The 15,606-nt window shown below is 53.2% G+C and overlaps 1 protein-coding gene across 5 annotated transcripts in view; it reads right to left on the bottom strand.

The window, feature by feature from the left end:
* Positions 1-3,544: 3,544 nt before the first annotated feature.
* Positions 3,545-15,606, bottom strand: part of ASXL1 (ASXL transcriptional regulator 1) — a 77,445-nt gene continuing 65,383 nt past the window's right edge. For 2 of the 5 annotated variants that reach the window (XM_030309810.1, XM_030309809.1), the window contains 9 exons: positions 14,456-14,576; positions 14,281-14,378; positions 13,599-13,692; positions 12,986-13,138; positions 11,576-11,739; positions 11,384-11,480; positions 9,914-10,019; positions 8,996-9,629; positions 3,545-8,468 (listed from right to left, as the gene is read on the bottom strand). In XM_030309810.1, the coding sequence (XP_030165670.1) occupies positions 5,550-8,468; positions 8,996-9,629; positions 9,914-10,019; positions 11,384-11,480; positions 11,576-11,739; positions 12,986-13,138; positions 13,599-13,692; positions 14,281-14,378; positions 14,456-14,576 (4,386 nt within the window). In that variant the 3' untranslated portion in view covers positions 3,545-5,549. Of the gene's footprint in view, positions 8,469-8,995; positions 9,630-9,913; positions 10,020-11,383; positions 11,481-11,575; positions 11,740-12,985; positions 13,139-13,598; positions 13,693-14,280; positions 14,379-14,455; positions 14,657-15,606 lie in introns of those variants that run through there. The other 3 variants (XM_030309811.1, XM_030309815.1, XM_030309814.1) reach the window with 3 other exon arrangements.

Consider the following 15,606-nt stretch of genomic DNA (forward strand, 5'->3'; position numbering starts at 1 on the left):
GAGGCTTCATTCCCACCGTGTCCTCTCAACAGCCCTGCCAGCCGACTCTCTCCCGCAAATCTAGTTCGGCACCGACAGACATGCCCTTCTGCTAGGAGACCACCTTTTCCCGGCCCACGCCCTAGCCCACCACCGCAGGCCCTCAGTCAACTGTTCTCGAACAAATAATCCTGTCATTTCAACAGCTAGCCCGTCAGAAAGAGAAGGAAACGAACCTTACTGGTACTCATCAGGTGTCAGGTGCGGAAGGCACCTTCCCGGGGGTGCACACCAGTCACCCAGCAAGGTCCCTCACATGCGGCCTCTGCCCTTGCCCCAGCGCGCAGCTCTTCGCCAGCCGAGACCAAACTCACACGGATTGGCCCCGCTAAGTGCTGGCTTGGAAAACTGAGGAAACACCATCCCTGATCCTGAACCTTCTGCACTTGACGTCCGACTCGACCCCAAACTCCCAATCCCACCTTAAGGGAAAAGGGCAGTTTACCTGTGCGCAGTCTTTTTTTCATCCTACATAGATCATTTAGGCTAACCCTGGAGGAAAACTTGCAGGAATATGGCTTGGGGCTAACCTGTCATGAGTTCTTAAAAAAATTCTGAATTACAAGCGTTAAGTGTCAGTTTTACTGTTATGTGTGTGTGTGTGTGTACGTACAGACACAGACACACGTGACAGTTTTTAAAACATTTATATTTTGTAATGGTAGAAGAATCTTGAAAGGTGAAATTCTGTATAAAACCCAAATATATAAAATACATTAAAAAGGGGGGGGGGGCACCTGGGTGGCTCAGTCGATTAAGCATCCGACCCTGGATTTCACCTCAGGTCACGAGCTCACGGTTGTGAGATCAAGCCCCATGTCGGGCTCTGTGCTGAATGTGGAGCCTGTGTAAGGTTCTCTCTCTCCCTCTGCCCTTCCCCTACTTGTGCTCGCTCTCTCTCTCTCTCTCAAAAAAAAAAAAAAAGATGAAAAGAGAGGGGACAATAGTTGAAAGACACTGCACCCAGGGAACCCCGTCTGTTCATAAGGGCGATTGTTCACAAGGACGGCAGGGACGGTGAAAGCCAAAGACAGCAGCTAGGTGCCCCTCTTCACACAACGAAGGGACCAACGGCGGCAATGCCTCAGTGATACCATGAAAACCCCTGTCCTACCAAAACTACCACTGCTGAGAATCACCAAGGGACCCGACACCCCCACAACCTGGGACGGCATACCCTGGGCCCAGGCCCACCGCACACAGACCACGCACGCAGACCAGGAAAGCGCTTACCTCCGGATGAAGTGCCACACAGCTCCACAGGACGGCGGCATGCAGATCGAGGAGACATCGTCACTCAAGGACGGAGAAGCGTTGCTTGATCCCAGCCTGGCTTCTTTAATTGGGGCCCCAGGACCACTGTTGTTAACAGCGTACAGGACAACGTCAAATAGGAAATGCCCCCACGGAACAGTGAACTAAAATTTACTCAATGACAGAACAGGCAACCCTCCCTTTACTCAGGGAAGGGGAGCGAAGGGGAGAACAGGCACAGAAGTGCATTTTAAAAGTAACTATGATGCACCGGGGAAGCCCAGTTTACAAGAAACCCAAGAATCCTTTGCAAAGTCCTCTCTCCCCTCCCTGATCTTTTGTATCAACCCAGATTTTATTCGGGTTCCCGGCAGCCAAGGGGCTCCTAAATGAGGGGTCCCCAGCTGCTTGAGGAGCCGATGGGCCCTATGACATACTTCACACAAGTTGGTGTGGATGTGCCTTCCCGGGGGAGGGTGTCTGCAGCCTCCGTCGGGCTCTCCGAGGGGTCTGTGTCCCCAGCCAGGTTAAAAGCCATTGCCCAGACAGCTCTTTTAGTCGCTCTTATTTTCCCTATAGAGCTTCTGCCTGCACCTTCAGTAGTTAGTCCAGGCCTTCAAACTGATGCACGGAGACAGGAGGAAGTATGGTCACCGTCAACATTTGGTTTCAGGTATTAGTCTCCAGGGTCACAAAGCCCACTCTCCCCATCAGTTTAAACGGTGCCCACACACAAGGGCAACACAGCCTGTGCCACCTCCTCTCAGGAGGCAAGCAGGCAGATGCTCTGGTCCCCGGGGCCCTTGATTTTAGGCAGGCTACTCTATGAAGCACACACATACTCCCCATCCCTCTCTCGAGCAGCTTCTGACTTCCTTTAGAGCAGGATGGACATAAAACAGTCACGATACTCACCAGGCCAGTACAATAATCGTCTCTCCGTATCCTGAAACATTAGGTTTCCTCATCCTTCAGATCATGAGTACAAACAGTCTCCTCTGCCAGACACCCAGTCTCTGAACTTAGGGCTGTGCACTCAGCAACTACAGTCTGAGCGTGAGGCCAGAAGCCACATGTCCGGTGAGAGGCCGCCACCCCACCCCTCGGCGCACAAGGCCCGCCTCTCCACAGTCCCCCTCTGGGGCAAGGATCGGGCAGGTGGCAGGCGTCACACAGACCTCTACTCCAAGGTCAGGCCGCCACTGTCCTGCCGGGTGCAAACTAAAAGTCCGGAGTACTCCCCGCGTGCCAGGCACTAACGACTTTACAAAGAAGGAATCGCCGTCCCCATTCTGAGGCGAGAGCGCGGGCAGAGATGGACGCGGAGACCGCACAGCCAGTAGGGGGAACAGGGCTCGCGTGCTGAACCCACTGTCCTCGGCTGCCTCCTTCACGACACTCGAGACACGATCGCAAGGTCAGGTCCCAGGCCTGCTTTCTAAAGCATTCTAAGCTCCTGCGGCCTTTAAGCGAGCCAACGGGTGCCATGCCCCGACAGCACAAGTACACACACATCATCGCCACTAGGAGGCCACCCGGTCACTACAGGGCCACCCAACCTCACTTCTCCACCTGCCCTTCCATCGACAGCAGCAGCACAAAACCGCAGCCTGAACTGCCCCAGGAGGTACTCCACCACACGGAAAGCCGGCCTCGACCAACTCACGGGAAACGAGCTAACGGATACACATTTTAGTCAATCTGTACTTCCGCCATGTGTCTTTTTACTTCTGGCTTGTTTCTATACTAAGGTTGTTTCTGAGCAGCACAAACTCGCGCGTGTCAGCACTCCAGATATGTCTGGGGACGGACTGGGACGTCCTGCAGCCGGTCACCCTCAGGCCCACGCCACTAGCACCTGCTGGCTGCCCGCTATGCAGAGAGGCGCTCGTGTTTACAGATCTTTCAAGGTCACAACTGGTCACCACCCCCCTAGGCCACCAGCCACCAGAAAGCTCTTCGGCGAGTGTGTCTCAGCAGGGCAGCTGGGATGAGCGCCCTCACTGTTCTCGTTCGATTTTGGCTTCCAGTCAACGCAGTCACGCCCAGAGTCTAAAGACCCAGCAAAAGCGGCGAGTCTGGGCCTTCGGCACTGACCTCACAGAAGAGCTTCCAGCCCGAGGACATCAGCACTGGAGCCGGAGCTGAGGGGAAGCGAGCCAGCGTTCGCTCCTGCAGTGCCACTTTCGCATTCCTGGCCTTCCTTTCCAGCCCGGCGGGGCGGCCACACAAGAGGACGGAGACCACAAGCGCAGGCTGTACACGTTTATTTTTCCAAAACCACGAGACATACAAGAACAGTGCTGTCCCTGGGCAGCCCCATGGACCAGACCAGTTTCTGCCTGTAGCCTAGAGGCCGCCAAAGGTCACAGCAGAAGGAAGAAGAGGATCAAACACACTTGGGCCTCTGCTCCCTGTCTTTGGTAAACAGACTCTTGAAGCTGCCAACTCGGGACTTGGCCAATACTGCATTTAAGTCACATGATTGCCAACTTCTCACTCGTGCTTCAGATGACAAAAATGCCACAGTGGATGAACCCGGGTGGGGTGGGGTGGGGTGGGGGGAGACCTTTCGGGTGAAATGACACTTGCTGAAGTCACACCAATTTTCTACTTTACACAGAAGCACTCACATAGGGAGACCTAAGTCAAATGTGGGCTCTGAACTCTGCCACAAGTCGAGGTGTAAGAAGTAAGGCAGGAAGCAGGGTGAGGGAAGACAACTATGGAGACGTCTGCGCTGTTAATGTGTTGGGAGAGAGGCAGGCAACGAGCGTGGCTGTTTCTTCAGCAACCTGCTGTCAGAAGTACATCAGACGGAGCCCTCGGGCCCCAGGAGGACACGGCCCCAGCTATTGCTGAAGGTGGTAACCCTGGAGCCGTATTTGGAAAGCCTGCCTGGGGCCACCCAGGGCACTCACCCTGGACTCCAGAGCACTTAACGCCCGTGGCGGTGATTTGTCGCGTACGGCAGCGAGCGGCCAGTGGGAGGTCGGAAGAGAAGAGACGTGAGGGGCGAGACACGTCTGCTCAGCTGAGCGCGGGCGGGCGGGCTGGCTGTGGCTCTGCAGGCTACAGCAGGTCCACTAGGCGACCAAGCCACGCTGGCAGATCACAAGTCAGTCACTCCACCCTCGTGTCGGGCAGCACAGCGCGCAGTGGCTCTGACACAGGTGGAGAGAAGTACACCACTTTAATGCAATGATGCCGAAGACGGAAAATAAGGGAGAGACACTTGTGTTCTCTGTACAATACATCCATTTACAGAATCGGCCAGTACTGTGTACAACATATAAATACATGATAAAACATTAGAGGTGCATAGAGCATACTTACAGAAGCCAAAAAATTCACTTTATACATCCAAGGATAAAGAGTTAAAAATATAAAAATAAGAAACACACACTGCTTTGAAATGTAAAATGACTTTCACATACACAGGTGCGTGGAGATGCCCACTCCCACGGAGTCCAAAGTGACAGGGAGGGTGTCAAGCAGAGGAATTCACCTGCCAAATATCTGGACATCTGACTTACAAGGTCTACAGATGGCATTTTAAGAGGAAAGACAACCCTATGCCCGACCCCGTTGTCCAAGCGAGTCTATTCGAGGTTCCAAAAGCTCCTGTGGGCCAGTGAATTGTACCGAGACAGGAAAGTCCCAAATTTGCTTCAGCAACAGAACCAAAGGTCAAACCGGCTCCTGTCAACTGGCCAATGCCAGAACTGTGACCCTGAGGTCAGCAGGTGCTTGGGCCCCCTGGTGGGCACTGCTGGGAGTTATTTTAACCCTGTGCTGGCTTCCCCAGCCATCAACTAACTCCCCCAGGACCGGAGTAGCAAGCAGAAGGAAACACGGCAGGGAGGGGGCAGTGGAAGACTGACATTTCTACTCAGTTCGGGTAGGTTAGTTCCCTCGATGGAGAACACAACCTTCTTTCTTCAGTTTCGAGTCCCTCTGGGTGTCAAGCAAGCTCCCCATGCCACACCAGGCTCTGTCTGCACGAGAGCTTGAGTTGGCCAGCCGGCCTCGGGCGGCCCAATGAGCTGCCCCGCGGGAAGCCCTTGCAGCAAGACCAGCAGAGTTGGTAAGCGACAGAGGGGCCTTAGCACTACAAGTTTTAAGGAGGGGCAAGAGTGCTCTTGCCTAGAGAAACAGAGTCTGTTATATCAATGGGGTTCTGTACACAGATGGAAGATCAATCATTATCAAAATACACACACTAACTATACAACTTTTCCCATGGCCATAATTTATTATCTCACCACAAGGCACAATACACAGAGCTTTGACGGTCCAATACAGTCATCGTGACAGAACGCACCACAGCCCTGACACATGATCATGGCTTTCAGGCTGCACGCACACTGGAGCGAGATGCTTTCCACCGTGCTGCTGTCGGTGAACATCTGCAAGGAAAGTGATGCACTGTGGCTCGCACCAAAGTTTGCTTTGTGGCTCAGCTGCACCACACTTCCAGCAAGGCCTTTGGGAAAGGTGGGGGAGCTCGAGGAATAATTAAAGCTGGTGGAACTTAGCTGGAGTTTGGAAAGCTTCCCATAAAATGCCTGCTTGATATTGAGTTGGGAGGGGATGGAGGAAGGCTCCAGAGGCTGACCAGGCCCTTTCCCAGGCTCTCGGGGTAATTTCCAGAAGGGCAGGTCAAGAACAAAGGGCATCCCTTGCAAGTGATCCACCAGCTCCCGAGGACCAGGCCCAGCTGCATTTCTGTTTTCTGCATTTGCCTTGAGAGGACCGCCCCCAAAAGTCTTCTCGTTCTTGACACCACCAAGAGAGGTAGGCGGTGGCCTTGGAGCCCAGTCTTCCCTGGCAGTCTGTACCCCACCGGACACAGAGTTTTTGCTTGGCCCCAACTTCCTAATGGGAAACCCAGGAGGGGCATCAGCGGGCAGTGGCGTTGGCTCCACGGGTCTGGGGCGCTGAAGGGCCGCGGCCTCATTCCTAGGGCCAAAGAGCTTCTTCCCTTGACCTCCAGCACCATTCTGATTACCCAGGGCCTGACCTGTCTGATCGGGATCCAAGGAGATCACGTTTGGAGATGAGAAACAAGGGACTCTCGAGGTAGTGAGATTTCCTGGACTTCTGCCTGGGGCAGCATTTGAATTACTGCGCTGGGACAGGTCACGGGCTTCCTTCCGATCTTCCACACCAACGGGAGAGAACTGCTCTTTGGAATCCACTTCTTCCACTTTCCCAGAGGCAGCCATCAACTTTGTCACTGGATACAGGGAGTCTAAACTTGGGGCTGTCTTGGCAATCTTCTGGGGAGCTCCAGGAGCCTGGGTGGGCTCCAGCCTGGCAAGACCAGTGCTCACTTCACGGATCTCAGGTAGAAGCAGCTCCTTTGAAGCTCTTAAAGAACGGGGGCTGGTCTTGCTACCTGCACAGCTGTTTACCAAAGGGTCCTGCAAAGATCCCACTCCCAGGGAGCCGCCGTGGCCCTGCTCTTTCATAAGCGGGAGTCGTGGGGATTCGGGTTTGCTACTGCCTTGGGCTGGAGGAAGAACCTTCTCTAGGGGTAAGTGACCCTGCAGCAACTGCATCACGAGCGGGTTAGTGGCCTCCATGGAGGACCCAGGCCTGCCCAGCATCGTGGGCCTTGACTGGTACTCAGTACTGGCCAGCAGCAGGGAATCTGGAAACTTTTGGGGAACTGCACATACACGAGACACCCAGCTCTGAGGAGGAGCCATGCTGTCTGTCCTCATAACCAGACTCCGATCACCATTCACCTTGGAGAGTGAGGCAGAGTGGTTCCAATCGTGTTTCTCATCCGTGTCCGCCACCAAGGCTCTCTTCACCACTGTGGCCTCACTGGGGTCGGCCTCGCTGCTGTCCTCAGACAGGTGGCCTTCATAGTCAGAGGCCGTGTCTGTGGACTCGCCGTGAGGACTTAGTGCTTCAGACTCTCCGTTGATCTTCAACTTCTCACCTGCCACCGGTTTGCGGTGGCCACCAGCACTGTCAGCACACCTTTGCAACGGCACCGTCCAGACCAAAGAGAAGTGCTCCGGGGGAACTAGCCCCTCCTCAGTCAACTCCCCAGCTGACACAGGAATGAGGGGGGCAGCTTTCTCCCATTCTTCCACAGCCTGGGGCTCAGCAGATGGGACACGTCCTCTGGAGTCTGGTTCAGGCCATCCGACCGCCTCATCATTTGACAGGCCGGGCACCCAAGGAGCAGCACCATCAGAGACGAGGGCCTCAGTTGTCAGGTTTTCTTGTCTAGTAGCACTTTCCCTCGTGGGTGAGCATGAATCACCAAGTCCTAATTCATCATCACATTGTCTGTCCTGCAGGCAACCAGCCAAAGACAACTCAGTGGTGGAAGTGGGGGTCACATTCACAGGATGCTTCATGGTGGGGTCATTGTCATGGTCGAGGGTCTGGCCAGGTCCTCCTTCCAGTACAACACCCCCCGCTAGAGACTGCACAGGATCATTCTCTCGGAGAAGAGAGGGTCCTCGATCCTCATTATCGCTTTCCCGGGAAGTGGTACCAGACTCACATTCAGTTCTAACATCTAGATGCAACGCAGGTTGCTCAACTAATCTCTCTGGTACTGGGGTTCGGGAGGACAGTGCGGGCAGAGCCTGGCACGGCTGGTCCCCGGTGGGAGCAATGGGGAGCTGGGAGGCATCTTCCAGACCACTTGTGAGGACATCTGGAAGCCTCCGTAGCGGGCAGCTCTCCTCCTTTCTGAGAGCGATCGGGTCCTCTCTCCTGGCTCTGGACACGGCAAACCCAGCCTGGATATGCTCCCCGTTTAGAGAACAAGGCGGCAGTAGTTGTGTTCGCTGTAGATCTGCCGCACACTCTCCAGGGGTGCTCGGGGCTCCGCGGGGCTCAGGGTGGCCACGGGCCTCACCACCATCACCACTGCCGCCGCCTCTGCCACCTCCCTCATCGGTGGCCCCGCCGCCACCTCCACCCGGGCCACCCCCCCCTCCGATGGCAGTGGTGGCCGCCTCTCGATGACAGTGGTGGCCTCTCGCCCCTCGGACTTGCAGAGCACGGGCTTTAATGTCTGCGAGGGTCCTGGCACCAGTCCAGCCCCGGCAGGAGGACTCCGTGATGGGGACGATGCGGGGGCATATCTGGTAAGTGGGCTGACCTTTAACCACCCAGGGTGGTTTGATACGTGAAAGTTGAATCTGCAAGAGAAGAATTGGAAGACAGTTTTATTGACTGGGTGGCCTGACCTAGCAACTGTAAGGCTAAACTGGGATTCTAGTAGCTTAGGAGTCATGGCCTAAAGAATCAAATAACTTTCTTTACAAATGAAATAATGGTGGTAAAATGGCTGTCCGTGACACCACCCCATTCTGAGAAGATTCAGCTCCAGGGCTGTTGTATGTCATGCTTCTAAATTTAATTTCTGGTGGGACTGTGTGAGTCACTGCACAAAGAATCTACCACCACCTAATACAAGATTTAAAAACCCCAAAGGATTCTGACCTCCAGAGATAACTTCAACAGAGTAACAAAGAAGTGAGGAAGAAAAAGAACCTTATCCCCCTGACTACCAGTCTCAAGAATGGTTCTCTGGCGGAGGGCTCTACGCTCATGTAATTAACACAACGGCCCAGAGCCTTCCATCTCTACAAAGGGGCTCTGCACATCTCCTGGCCCTCAAAGGGATCCTGGCTCCAGGACAGCCAGGAACCAAATAGCCTCCTACCCGGATGGGCGGGACTTTGGGCTCCTCTTTGGTGGGCTGTGGCTTCTCGGTGTGAACACTTTCAATTGTGTTACGAAAGGACTGACGGTCTTCAAGCCGGGGCTTCTTTTCGGGAAAGGACGCAGAGGCCGCCTGCTCAAAGGACTTTCTCTTCTGATCCTTGGGCTCCTGAGCCGCAGTCTCCTGAGGCAGGCTGGGAATCCTGTCTGGAGACGCGGAAGCACGTGCCAGGTCGCCTGGATCGGTCTGGGTCCGGGAAGCCACAGGCTGGGTCAGGAATTCGGGATTCTCTGGGTCAGGTGCTGCAGAGGCCATGCCAGGCAGATGGGGGCCTCCCGCCTCTGCTGAGTCGCTCTTAGCCTCCCCGTCCTTGTAGAGGGGGATGTCTGGTACCACAGACTGTGTGTCTTTAGCAACCGCTGCTTGTTCTGGTTCCTGCTTTTTGTAAAGATTCCTTCTGGCTCTAGTTCGGAGATCCGGCCGAGAGCGTTTCTTGAAATGCCCATCTCGCTGCCGGGTAGCTGGACCACGCTGTGGCCGCACTGATTCTCCTGGGACACGCAAGTCACTCTTGATTTCAGCCTCCTCGTGGCCCACGTTCTGATGCAATGACTCTTCTTTGGTCAAACCCAATCTGCAAACCAAATTCATACCATCAGTTACGGGGCAGAGAGGACATGCCTATTTTATTCTAGATGTTAGGTATCTCAGAACAAAATCAATGTGCATGGTCCATAATACCAACCATAGAAAAATGTATTATCAGCTTTCTCAAGAGTGGCATTAAGCTAAGTGAGACTAGCAAGCCACTGCGGTCAACCTGTCCTCACCCCGCACACTGGTATGCACGACTTCGAGAGTATTTGTTTCTCTGCCCTCCAAAGCCCAGACCAGGACTCACAGCACCGAGGGCCTTACTTCTGTCCATAGTAGTCTTCAAAGAACTTTTCTTTCCACTGTTCCACTTTCTTTTCCTTCTCCATTTCCTGTCGGATCCTGACTTGCATCTCATGAGTGAATTCGCCTAAAGAGAAATAAAGCTTTTTGAGTGTGTGCATTCAGGATATTAACGTCTATCTTATGGAAAGGTAAATCCTGCAATTCCACCACATCAGGACTTTTCAAAATACACATGACTTTGGTTTCAGTGTGGAGATCTTTTTTTTAACCCTATCTTCTTCATGCTGGTTTCTGTCTCCTCCAGAGCCACACCATGCTCTCACTCATGACAGAACTAACATGTCTATTACTAGGGAAATTTATTCTTCCCACAGATAATCAAGTCATTCAACAGCAAAGCAACACATGGATCAAAAAAGCAAAACAGAAACAAATAAAAGAACCATTCTTACTCCCTGTGCAGAAAAAAGTTAACAGGGCAGGCCTGACTGCTTATCTTTGGAAAGGCCTGCTTACAAGTTTGGCCCTTGGCTGACATCTGGGAACTTGGATTTCAGGAGGGTTCCCACCCCCGCTAACTGACATGAATGGCTCACTGTGCCTAAACTGTTTATGCAAACAAGATGGTTTATGGCAAGCACCTGCTTTCCTTCAGGGAATCTGGAATGTAGTTATGTGCCAGGCAGAGGCTTCCTACATGATCAGCTCCAAGGAAAAAAAAAAAAAACAAAAAAAAAAACCTAGGTACCGAGTCTCCAACAAGCTTCCCCAGCAGATCACATTTCACATGTGCTGTCAACAGCTCACTGCTGGGAGAACTGAGCGCATCCTGTGTGACTCCTCTGGGAGGACTCTGTAAGCTTGCGCCTGGTTTCCCTGGATTTCACTACAAGCGTCTTTTCCTTTTGCTGACTTTGCTCTGTATTCCTTCACTGTGATAAATCACAGGCACGAGTACAACTATATGCGAAGTCCCATGAGTCCTGAGTAGGACTACATGCAGAGTCCTATGAGTCCTCCTAGTGAATCATCAAACCCAGAGGGAGTCTTGGGGACCTCCCAGCACACTCCCCGTGCAGCTCTCCCAAGAAACTAAATTAAGAGAAGCTGACAATCACTTCAAGTGGCAATGTCCAAAAAGAGCTCAGCGTATAGGTCAACGCCATGGTGCACTTTCCTCCACCCATCTAGACAATGCCAGGATTACCAGAAAGACAGGAGTTGAAAGTTTTAATGACGCTGACGTGGTGGATATATACACACAACACGGCAAAAGCCCAAACACCCTGTACCTTCTTTAAAGCTATAGGCCACATTAACGCCCACCACATTCATTAGTATTGCAAGGAAAGCCTACCTTACACTGAATACTCCCTTGAAGAAAAAGAAGAGACTGGTGAAAAATGAATGTCTGGGTTTTAAATACCAAGGACAAGCGACACCACACACGGCAGGCGCCTCTCAAGCCGTCTGAGAACGTCTACTCACCGTCAGCCAGGCGTTCCCGCCAGCTCTGAGCCGCATGAGTGAAGAATTCGTTATTCAGTGCGCTGCTGCTGAGACGCAATAGGCCATCTGTTCCCACCTAGAGGGATCGAGGCGAAAAGCACAATAAAGAAACTCAGAGAGAGAACAGAAGCCCACCCAGAGGGAAGCAAAGAGGAGGCCGCCCCTCTGCACCTGTCTGTCCACTTCTGGCAGGAGGAAGAGGAGCTGCTGTTGGAAGTGGGCTGGCAGGGCATGGAAGGTCCGAGAGTTTATCAAGGCCCGGAGGTTGGTGTTGACAAGAATAGACCCAGGCGTCTCAAAATCTATCTCTTCCCCTCTGTTGCGCTTCATCTGACCTGTGATTGTAAAGCAGTGAGAAGCAAGGTACAGATTTTCGACTTTTCAAAGCGAAGGAACAAATGTCAACTGAGGGAGAACGTTTACCGGCAGCCCCCAAACTACGCGGAACTGATCCGCACATACATCCAGGCCGCCCTAACCTGCACGTCACAATCACTCTGTCCAGGTCACTGATGTTGCCACCAAACCTAAGAGAATGCTTGGGCTTGCATCCTCAGACGAGACTCTGTGCCGTGCCGGGACACAGGCTGAAAGGGACACTCTTCCCACAGAGAAGCAGGCAGGGGGGCAGGCTGCGAGCTTCCCTCCAAAGCTGGAGAACAGGCTCCACAAAGCCAAGTGGAGACACGATGGCGGTTGTCTGAAAGTGAATCTACTGAGTGTCCTACAGACGACTCTGCAGACGCCTTCCCTCAACGGGACGGAGAGAGGTGATCTCCACACGGCAAAGTACTAAGGGCCGTTTAAAGCCGCTGAGCTGTCAATCTCTCTCACAGAAGCGTCAGCAAATGTCACTTGTATTTGAGAAAAATCACTAAGAATAGAGACTCATGAGACCTTAAGGTTAAGCACTGCGGAGGAGTTGGAAGAGCAGCAAGACAACAAACCCAGGTCCCACTTGGGCAACGGTTTAGTCGAATTTTCAGAAGCCAAGGCTAGTCGTCTTAATGGTTTCATGTGGCCCGTCTACAAATAACCAGCATGTGGGCTCTGAGAAGTAAATTCTGAAATCGCAAACAGCATAGTGGCCTTGCAAATAGCCTGTAGCCCTCCCGAGGGGTGGGAGGAGCACTCCAAATTCAACACAGGCCTCCTTCCGCAACATGCTGACTAGGCTACAAAAAGGGGTCCTGACCGCAACTCTGGGTGCTGAGAACAAACGTGACAGGATGCTACCCAAGAAAGAAAATAGATGCTGGAATTCTTCCCTGAGAAGCTCAAGAGCAATTTTCACTCACTCCAACACTTGCTAAGCAGCACCACGGCAGGCACGGGCCACGCCCTTACAGGGACATACAAGGAACAACGTGGCGTCACCTCTGCCCACAAGGAGTTCTCTCTAGTCTAGCAGAGATCTACACGTGCAATAACCAAAATACGAGGTTAAAAAAAAAAAAATTAGAGGTCCACCCAAGAAATCAAAATAAACTGGTAAAGGAAGTGGAACAGAAGATGTCCTCTCCTCACTAGGCCTGCAGGGGCCCCCTTTACAGGCAGAGAAATGAGTGCCAAGCCACTCACCTGTGGCCGGCTTCCGGAAGCCTCTCAGGAGCGGGGCAGGGTCCCGGGCGACCTCGGCCTGGCCACGAGTAGCAGCGCTGCCCAGGGCCAGAGAGCCGCTGCTGCTGCTGGACGGGCTGCCGCTCTCGCCATCGGCGTGGCGGCCCGAGAACCCTGAAGGCACAGCATTCCACTGGTCAAAAGCATCACCCGCCGCGCCCAGGGCTCTCAGACAAGCCTACTTCTCCCAGCTCTCCCTGAGACACTGCCAGCAATAGCGGGTGCTTCCGTGGCCCAACCCTGGGCTGTCAGAGATCACCACCGCATGGTCTGGCTTTATGGTATCACAAAGAATGCCAAACCGCCATCTTCATCTGCACAGCACTGCACCTTTACCAAGCACCTGCACACTCCTTCATCGGACCCTCATGCCGCCCTGGGAGACCAAAAGGCGGTGTGCACGGCAGAGCTCAGCACCGGAACCTAGCTCAGGCCTCACCACCACAGCGTGCTGCCCACCAGGAGGGCCTCCTGCCTCGACGGGCACCGTACCACCTAGGTCAGACACTGCTGCCAGAGGGAGGCAGGCCCCAAGACCTGAGGAAGGAGCATCATATCACAAGGTTGCACATACCTGATGCAGATTCCACGTGGGCCCCGTTTACCTTCAGAGGAGTCAGAACAACTCGAGGCAGCATCACCCCAGTCTTTTTCTTTTGCTTGTTTGCCTGTATTGCCGAGGGATTACAAAAGGAGCCCGAGTCACCTACAGGGCCACAAGAGTGGTCCCTCTCCACCACGTTTCCACCCACCATCTCGTACGACAGAGTTCATATATTCAACCAGCTCAGGCATGTGATGGGGGAGTGGCACTGACTCGTGTTACTGAGCTGTGGCCAGCACCTTGCCAACTACCACTCCAGGCTGAGTGTACTGTATTGTTACCCTGTTTTACAGATAAGGAATTTGCCCAAGGTCCCAAAGCTGGTGAGCGGCAGGGCCATAATTCCAAGTGCTGACTCCCAAGCTCATTTGCTCCCCACTCTACACTGTGCCTTCCCCGACCCAGATATTCCTGTGTTTGTCAGAAGTAGGAGGCAAACTATATTATCTGTGGTAATGAAGAAAAACAAACCACTCTGCTCTCAGATCCACAGCCCACTTTTCCTATGGCCCACTCTGAACTGTACCAACAGGTGAAGACCAAACTGATTCGCTCCACTCTCCCTACACGCTCACAGTTAACACAGAAGAAGAGTCCTATCTCCTGCCTGGCCCCAACTAGCCCCAGCCTAGCCACCAACTCTCCTCCCTACCTGTGAGGAAGCTCTGTAGCTGTCCCTAGGATTGGAAAGAGGCCGGCTCTGAGATTCTGCAGAACAGGATGCGTTCGAAGACGTTTCATCAAGAGAAACTGGAAGAGGGGGAAGTGAAGGTTAGTCTCTAGCAAGCTGCCTGCAGCTCCTGGCCCATCCTGTGAAGGGTACTTACCATCGTTTTCACCACTCACAGTGCTGGCTTCGTTAGACCCACAGCTCTCCGCGTCGGCTGTGTCCTCTGGCTCCTCTCCCTCCACTGCAGCCGGACTGCGAGACCACTGCAGGGCATCCTTCTGTGACAGCAAGGCACAACTCAGGTGAGCAAAACCCGACAGATGCTACAGGCACAGCAGTCACTCCTAAATGCGCACTGCTTTTGGAGAAGAGAGATTTAGAATACTGATAAGTTCCTATCCCGTTCTAACTGACCTCTTTCTCTGCAAGTTCTTTTCATACATGCGTCACGAAAGTTAGACACAATTTCATGTTCACTCACTCATTAAACATTTATGGGGTGCCCCCTATAAGCTACACCATGCTCGTTCCTGGTGGGGGGTGGTGTATAAGGAGGGAGAATCAGGGTCCTGCCCTCAAGGAACTCAAAGGAGTAGGAAAGAAAATGAAATCTACTACAATACAAAGCACAGCAACAGACATACAGAGAGAGCTGGGGCAGTCCGGAAGAGGGGACACCTAACTTAGTGAGCCGGAGGAAAGAGGGCACGGAGGTAAGGCCTGCAGGGAGATGTGTCTCTTAAGCTGAGTTTTAAAAGTTAAACTAGCATTAAGCTAGCAGGTGGATGGTTTGGCAGTAGGAGACAGGAGGGAGAAGATTCCAAATGCAAGGAAAGCACAGATTTCAACAAGCACCTGGAGGACTGGGTGCATAAGGCTCAAGAGCGAGCAGCCAGGTAAATGATGAGACGCTGCGCTGCGGGACCAAGATTCTGACTATCTGCGAGTCTCTGAAGGGCGCTGAGAGGGGCACGATGTGAGCCGCAGGAATTTCATTCTGGCAACGATGGGAAGTCTGCAGGAAGGAAGAGGACTTGGGACTGTGGTGAGGCCCAGGGAAAGTGCTGGCCACCTAAACCATGAGTTCAAGGAAAGCAGGCCAGAGTGCAGGAGAGCTCCACTCCTGATTTCTTCTCCTAATGGAGAACGGGCTCTGTGGCAGAGTCTTAGTTCAACTCCACCGCTAACCCAGGGAACACCAAGGGGCCATCTTCCACCTCACAATTAGGAAGGACTCTGAATGAATACTGGGGGCTGAGGAGAGGAGGAACAGAGATAAATCAGGACGAGGAGGTCGTCTTCTTTGAA

This window comes from Lynx canadensis, chromosome A3 (genome assembly GCF_007474595.2).
Source record: "Lynx canadensis isolate LIC74 chromosome A3, mLynCan4.pri.v2, whole genome shotgun sequence".
Classification (NCBI taxonomy): Eukaryota; Metazoa; Chordata; class Mammalia; order Carnivora; family Felidae; genus Lynx; species Lynx canadensis.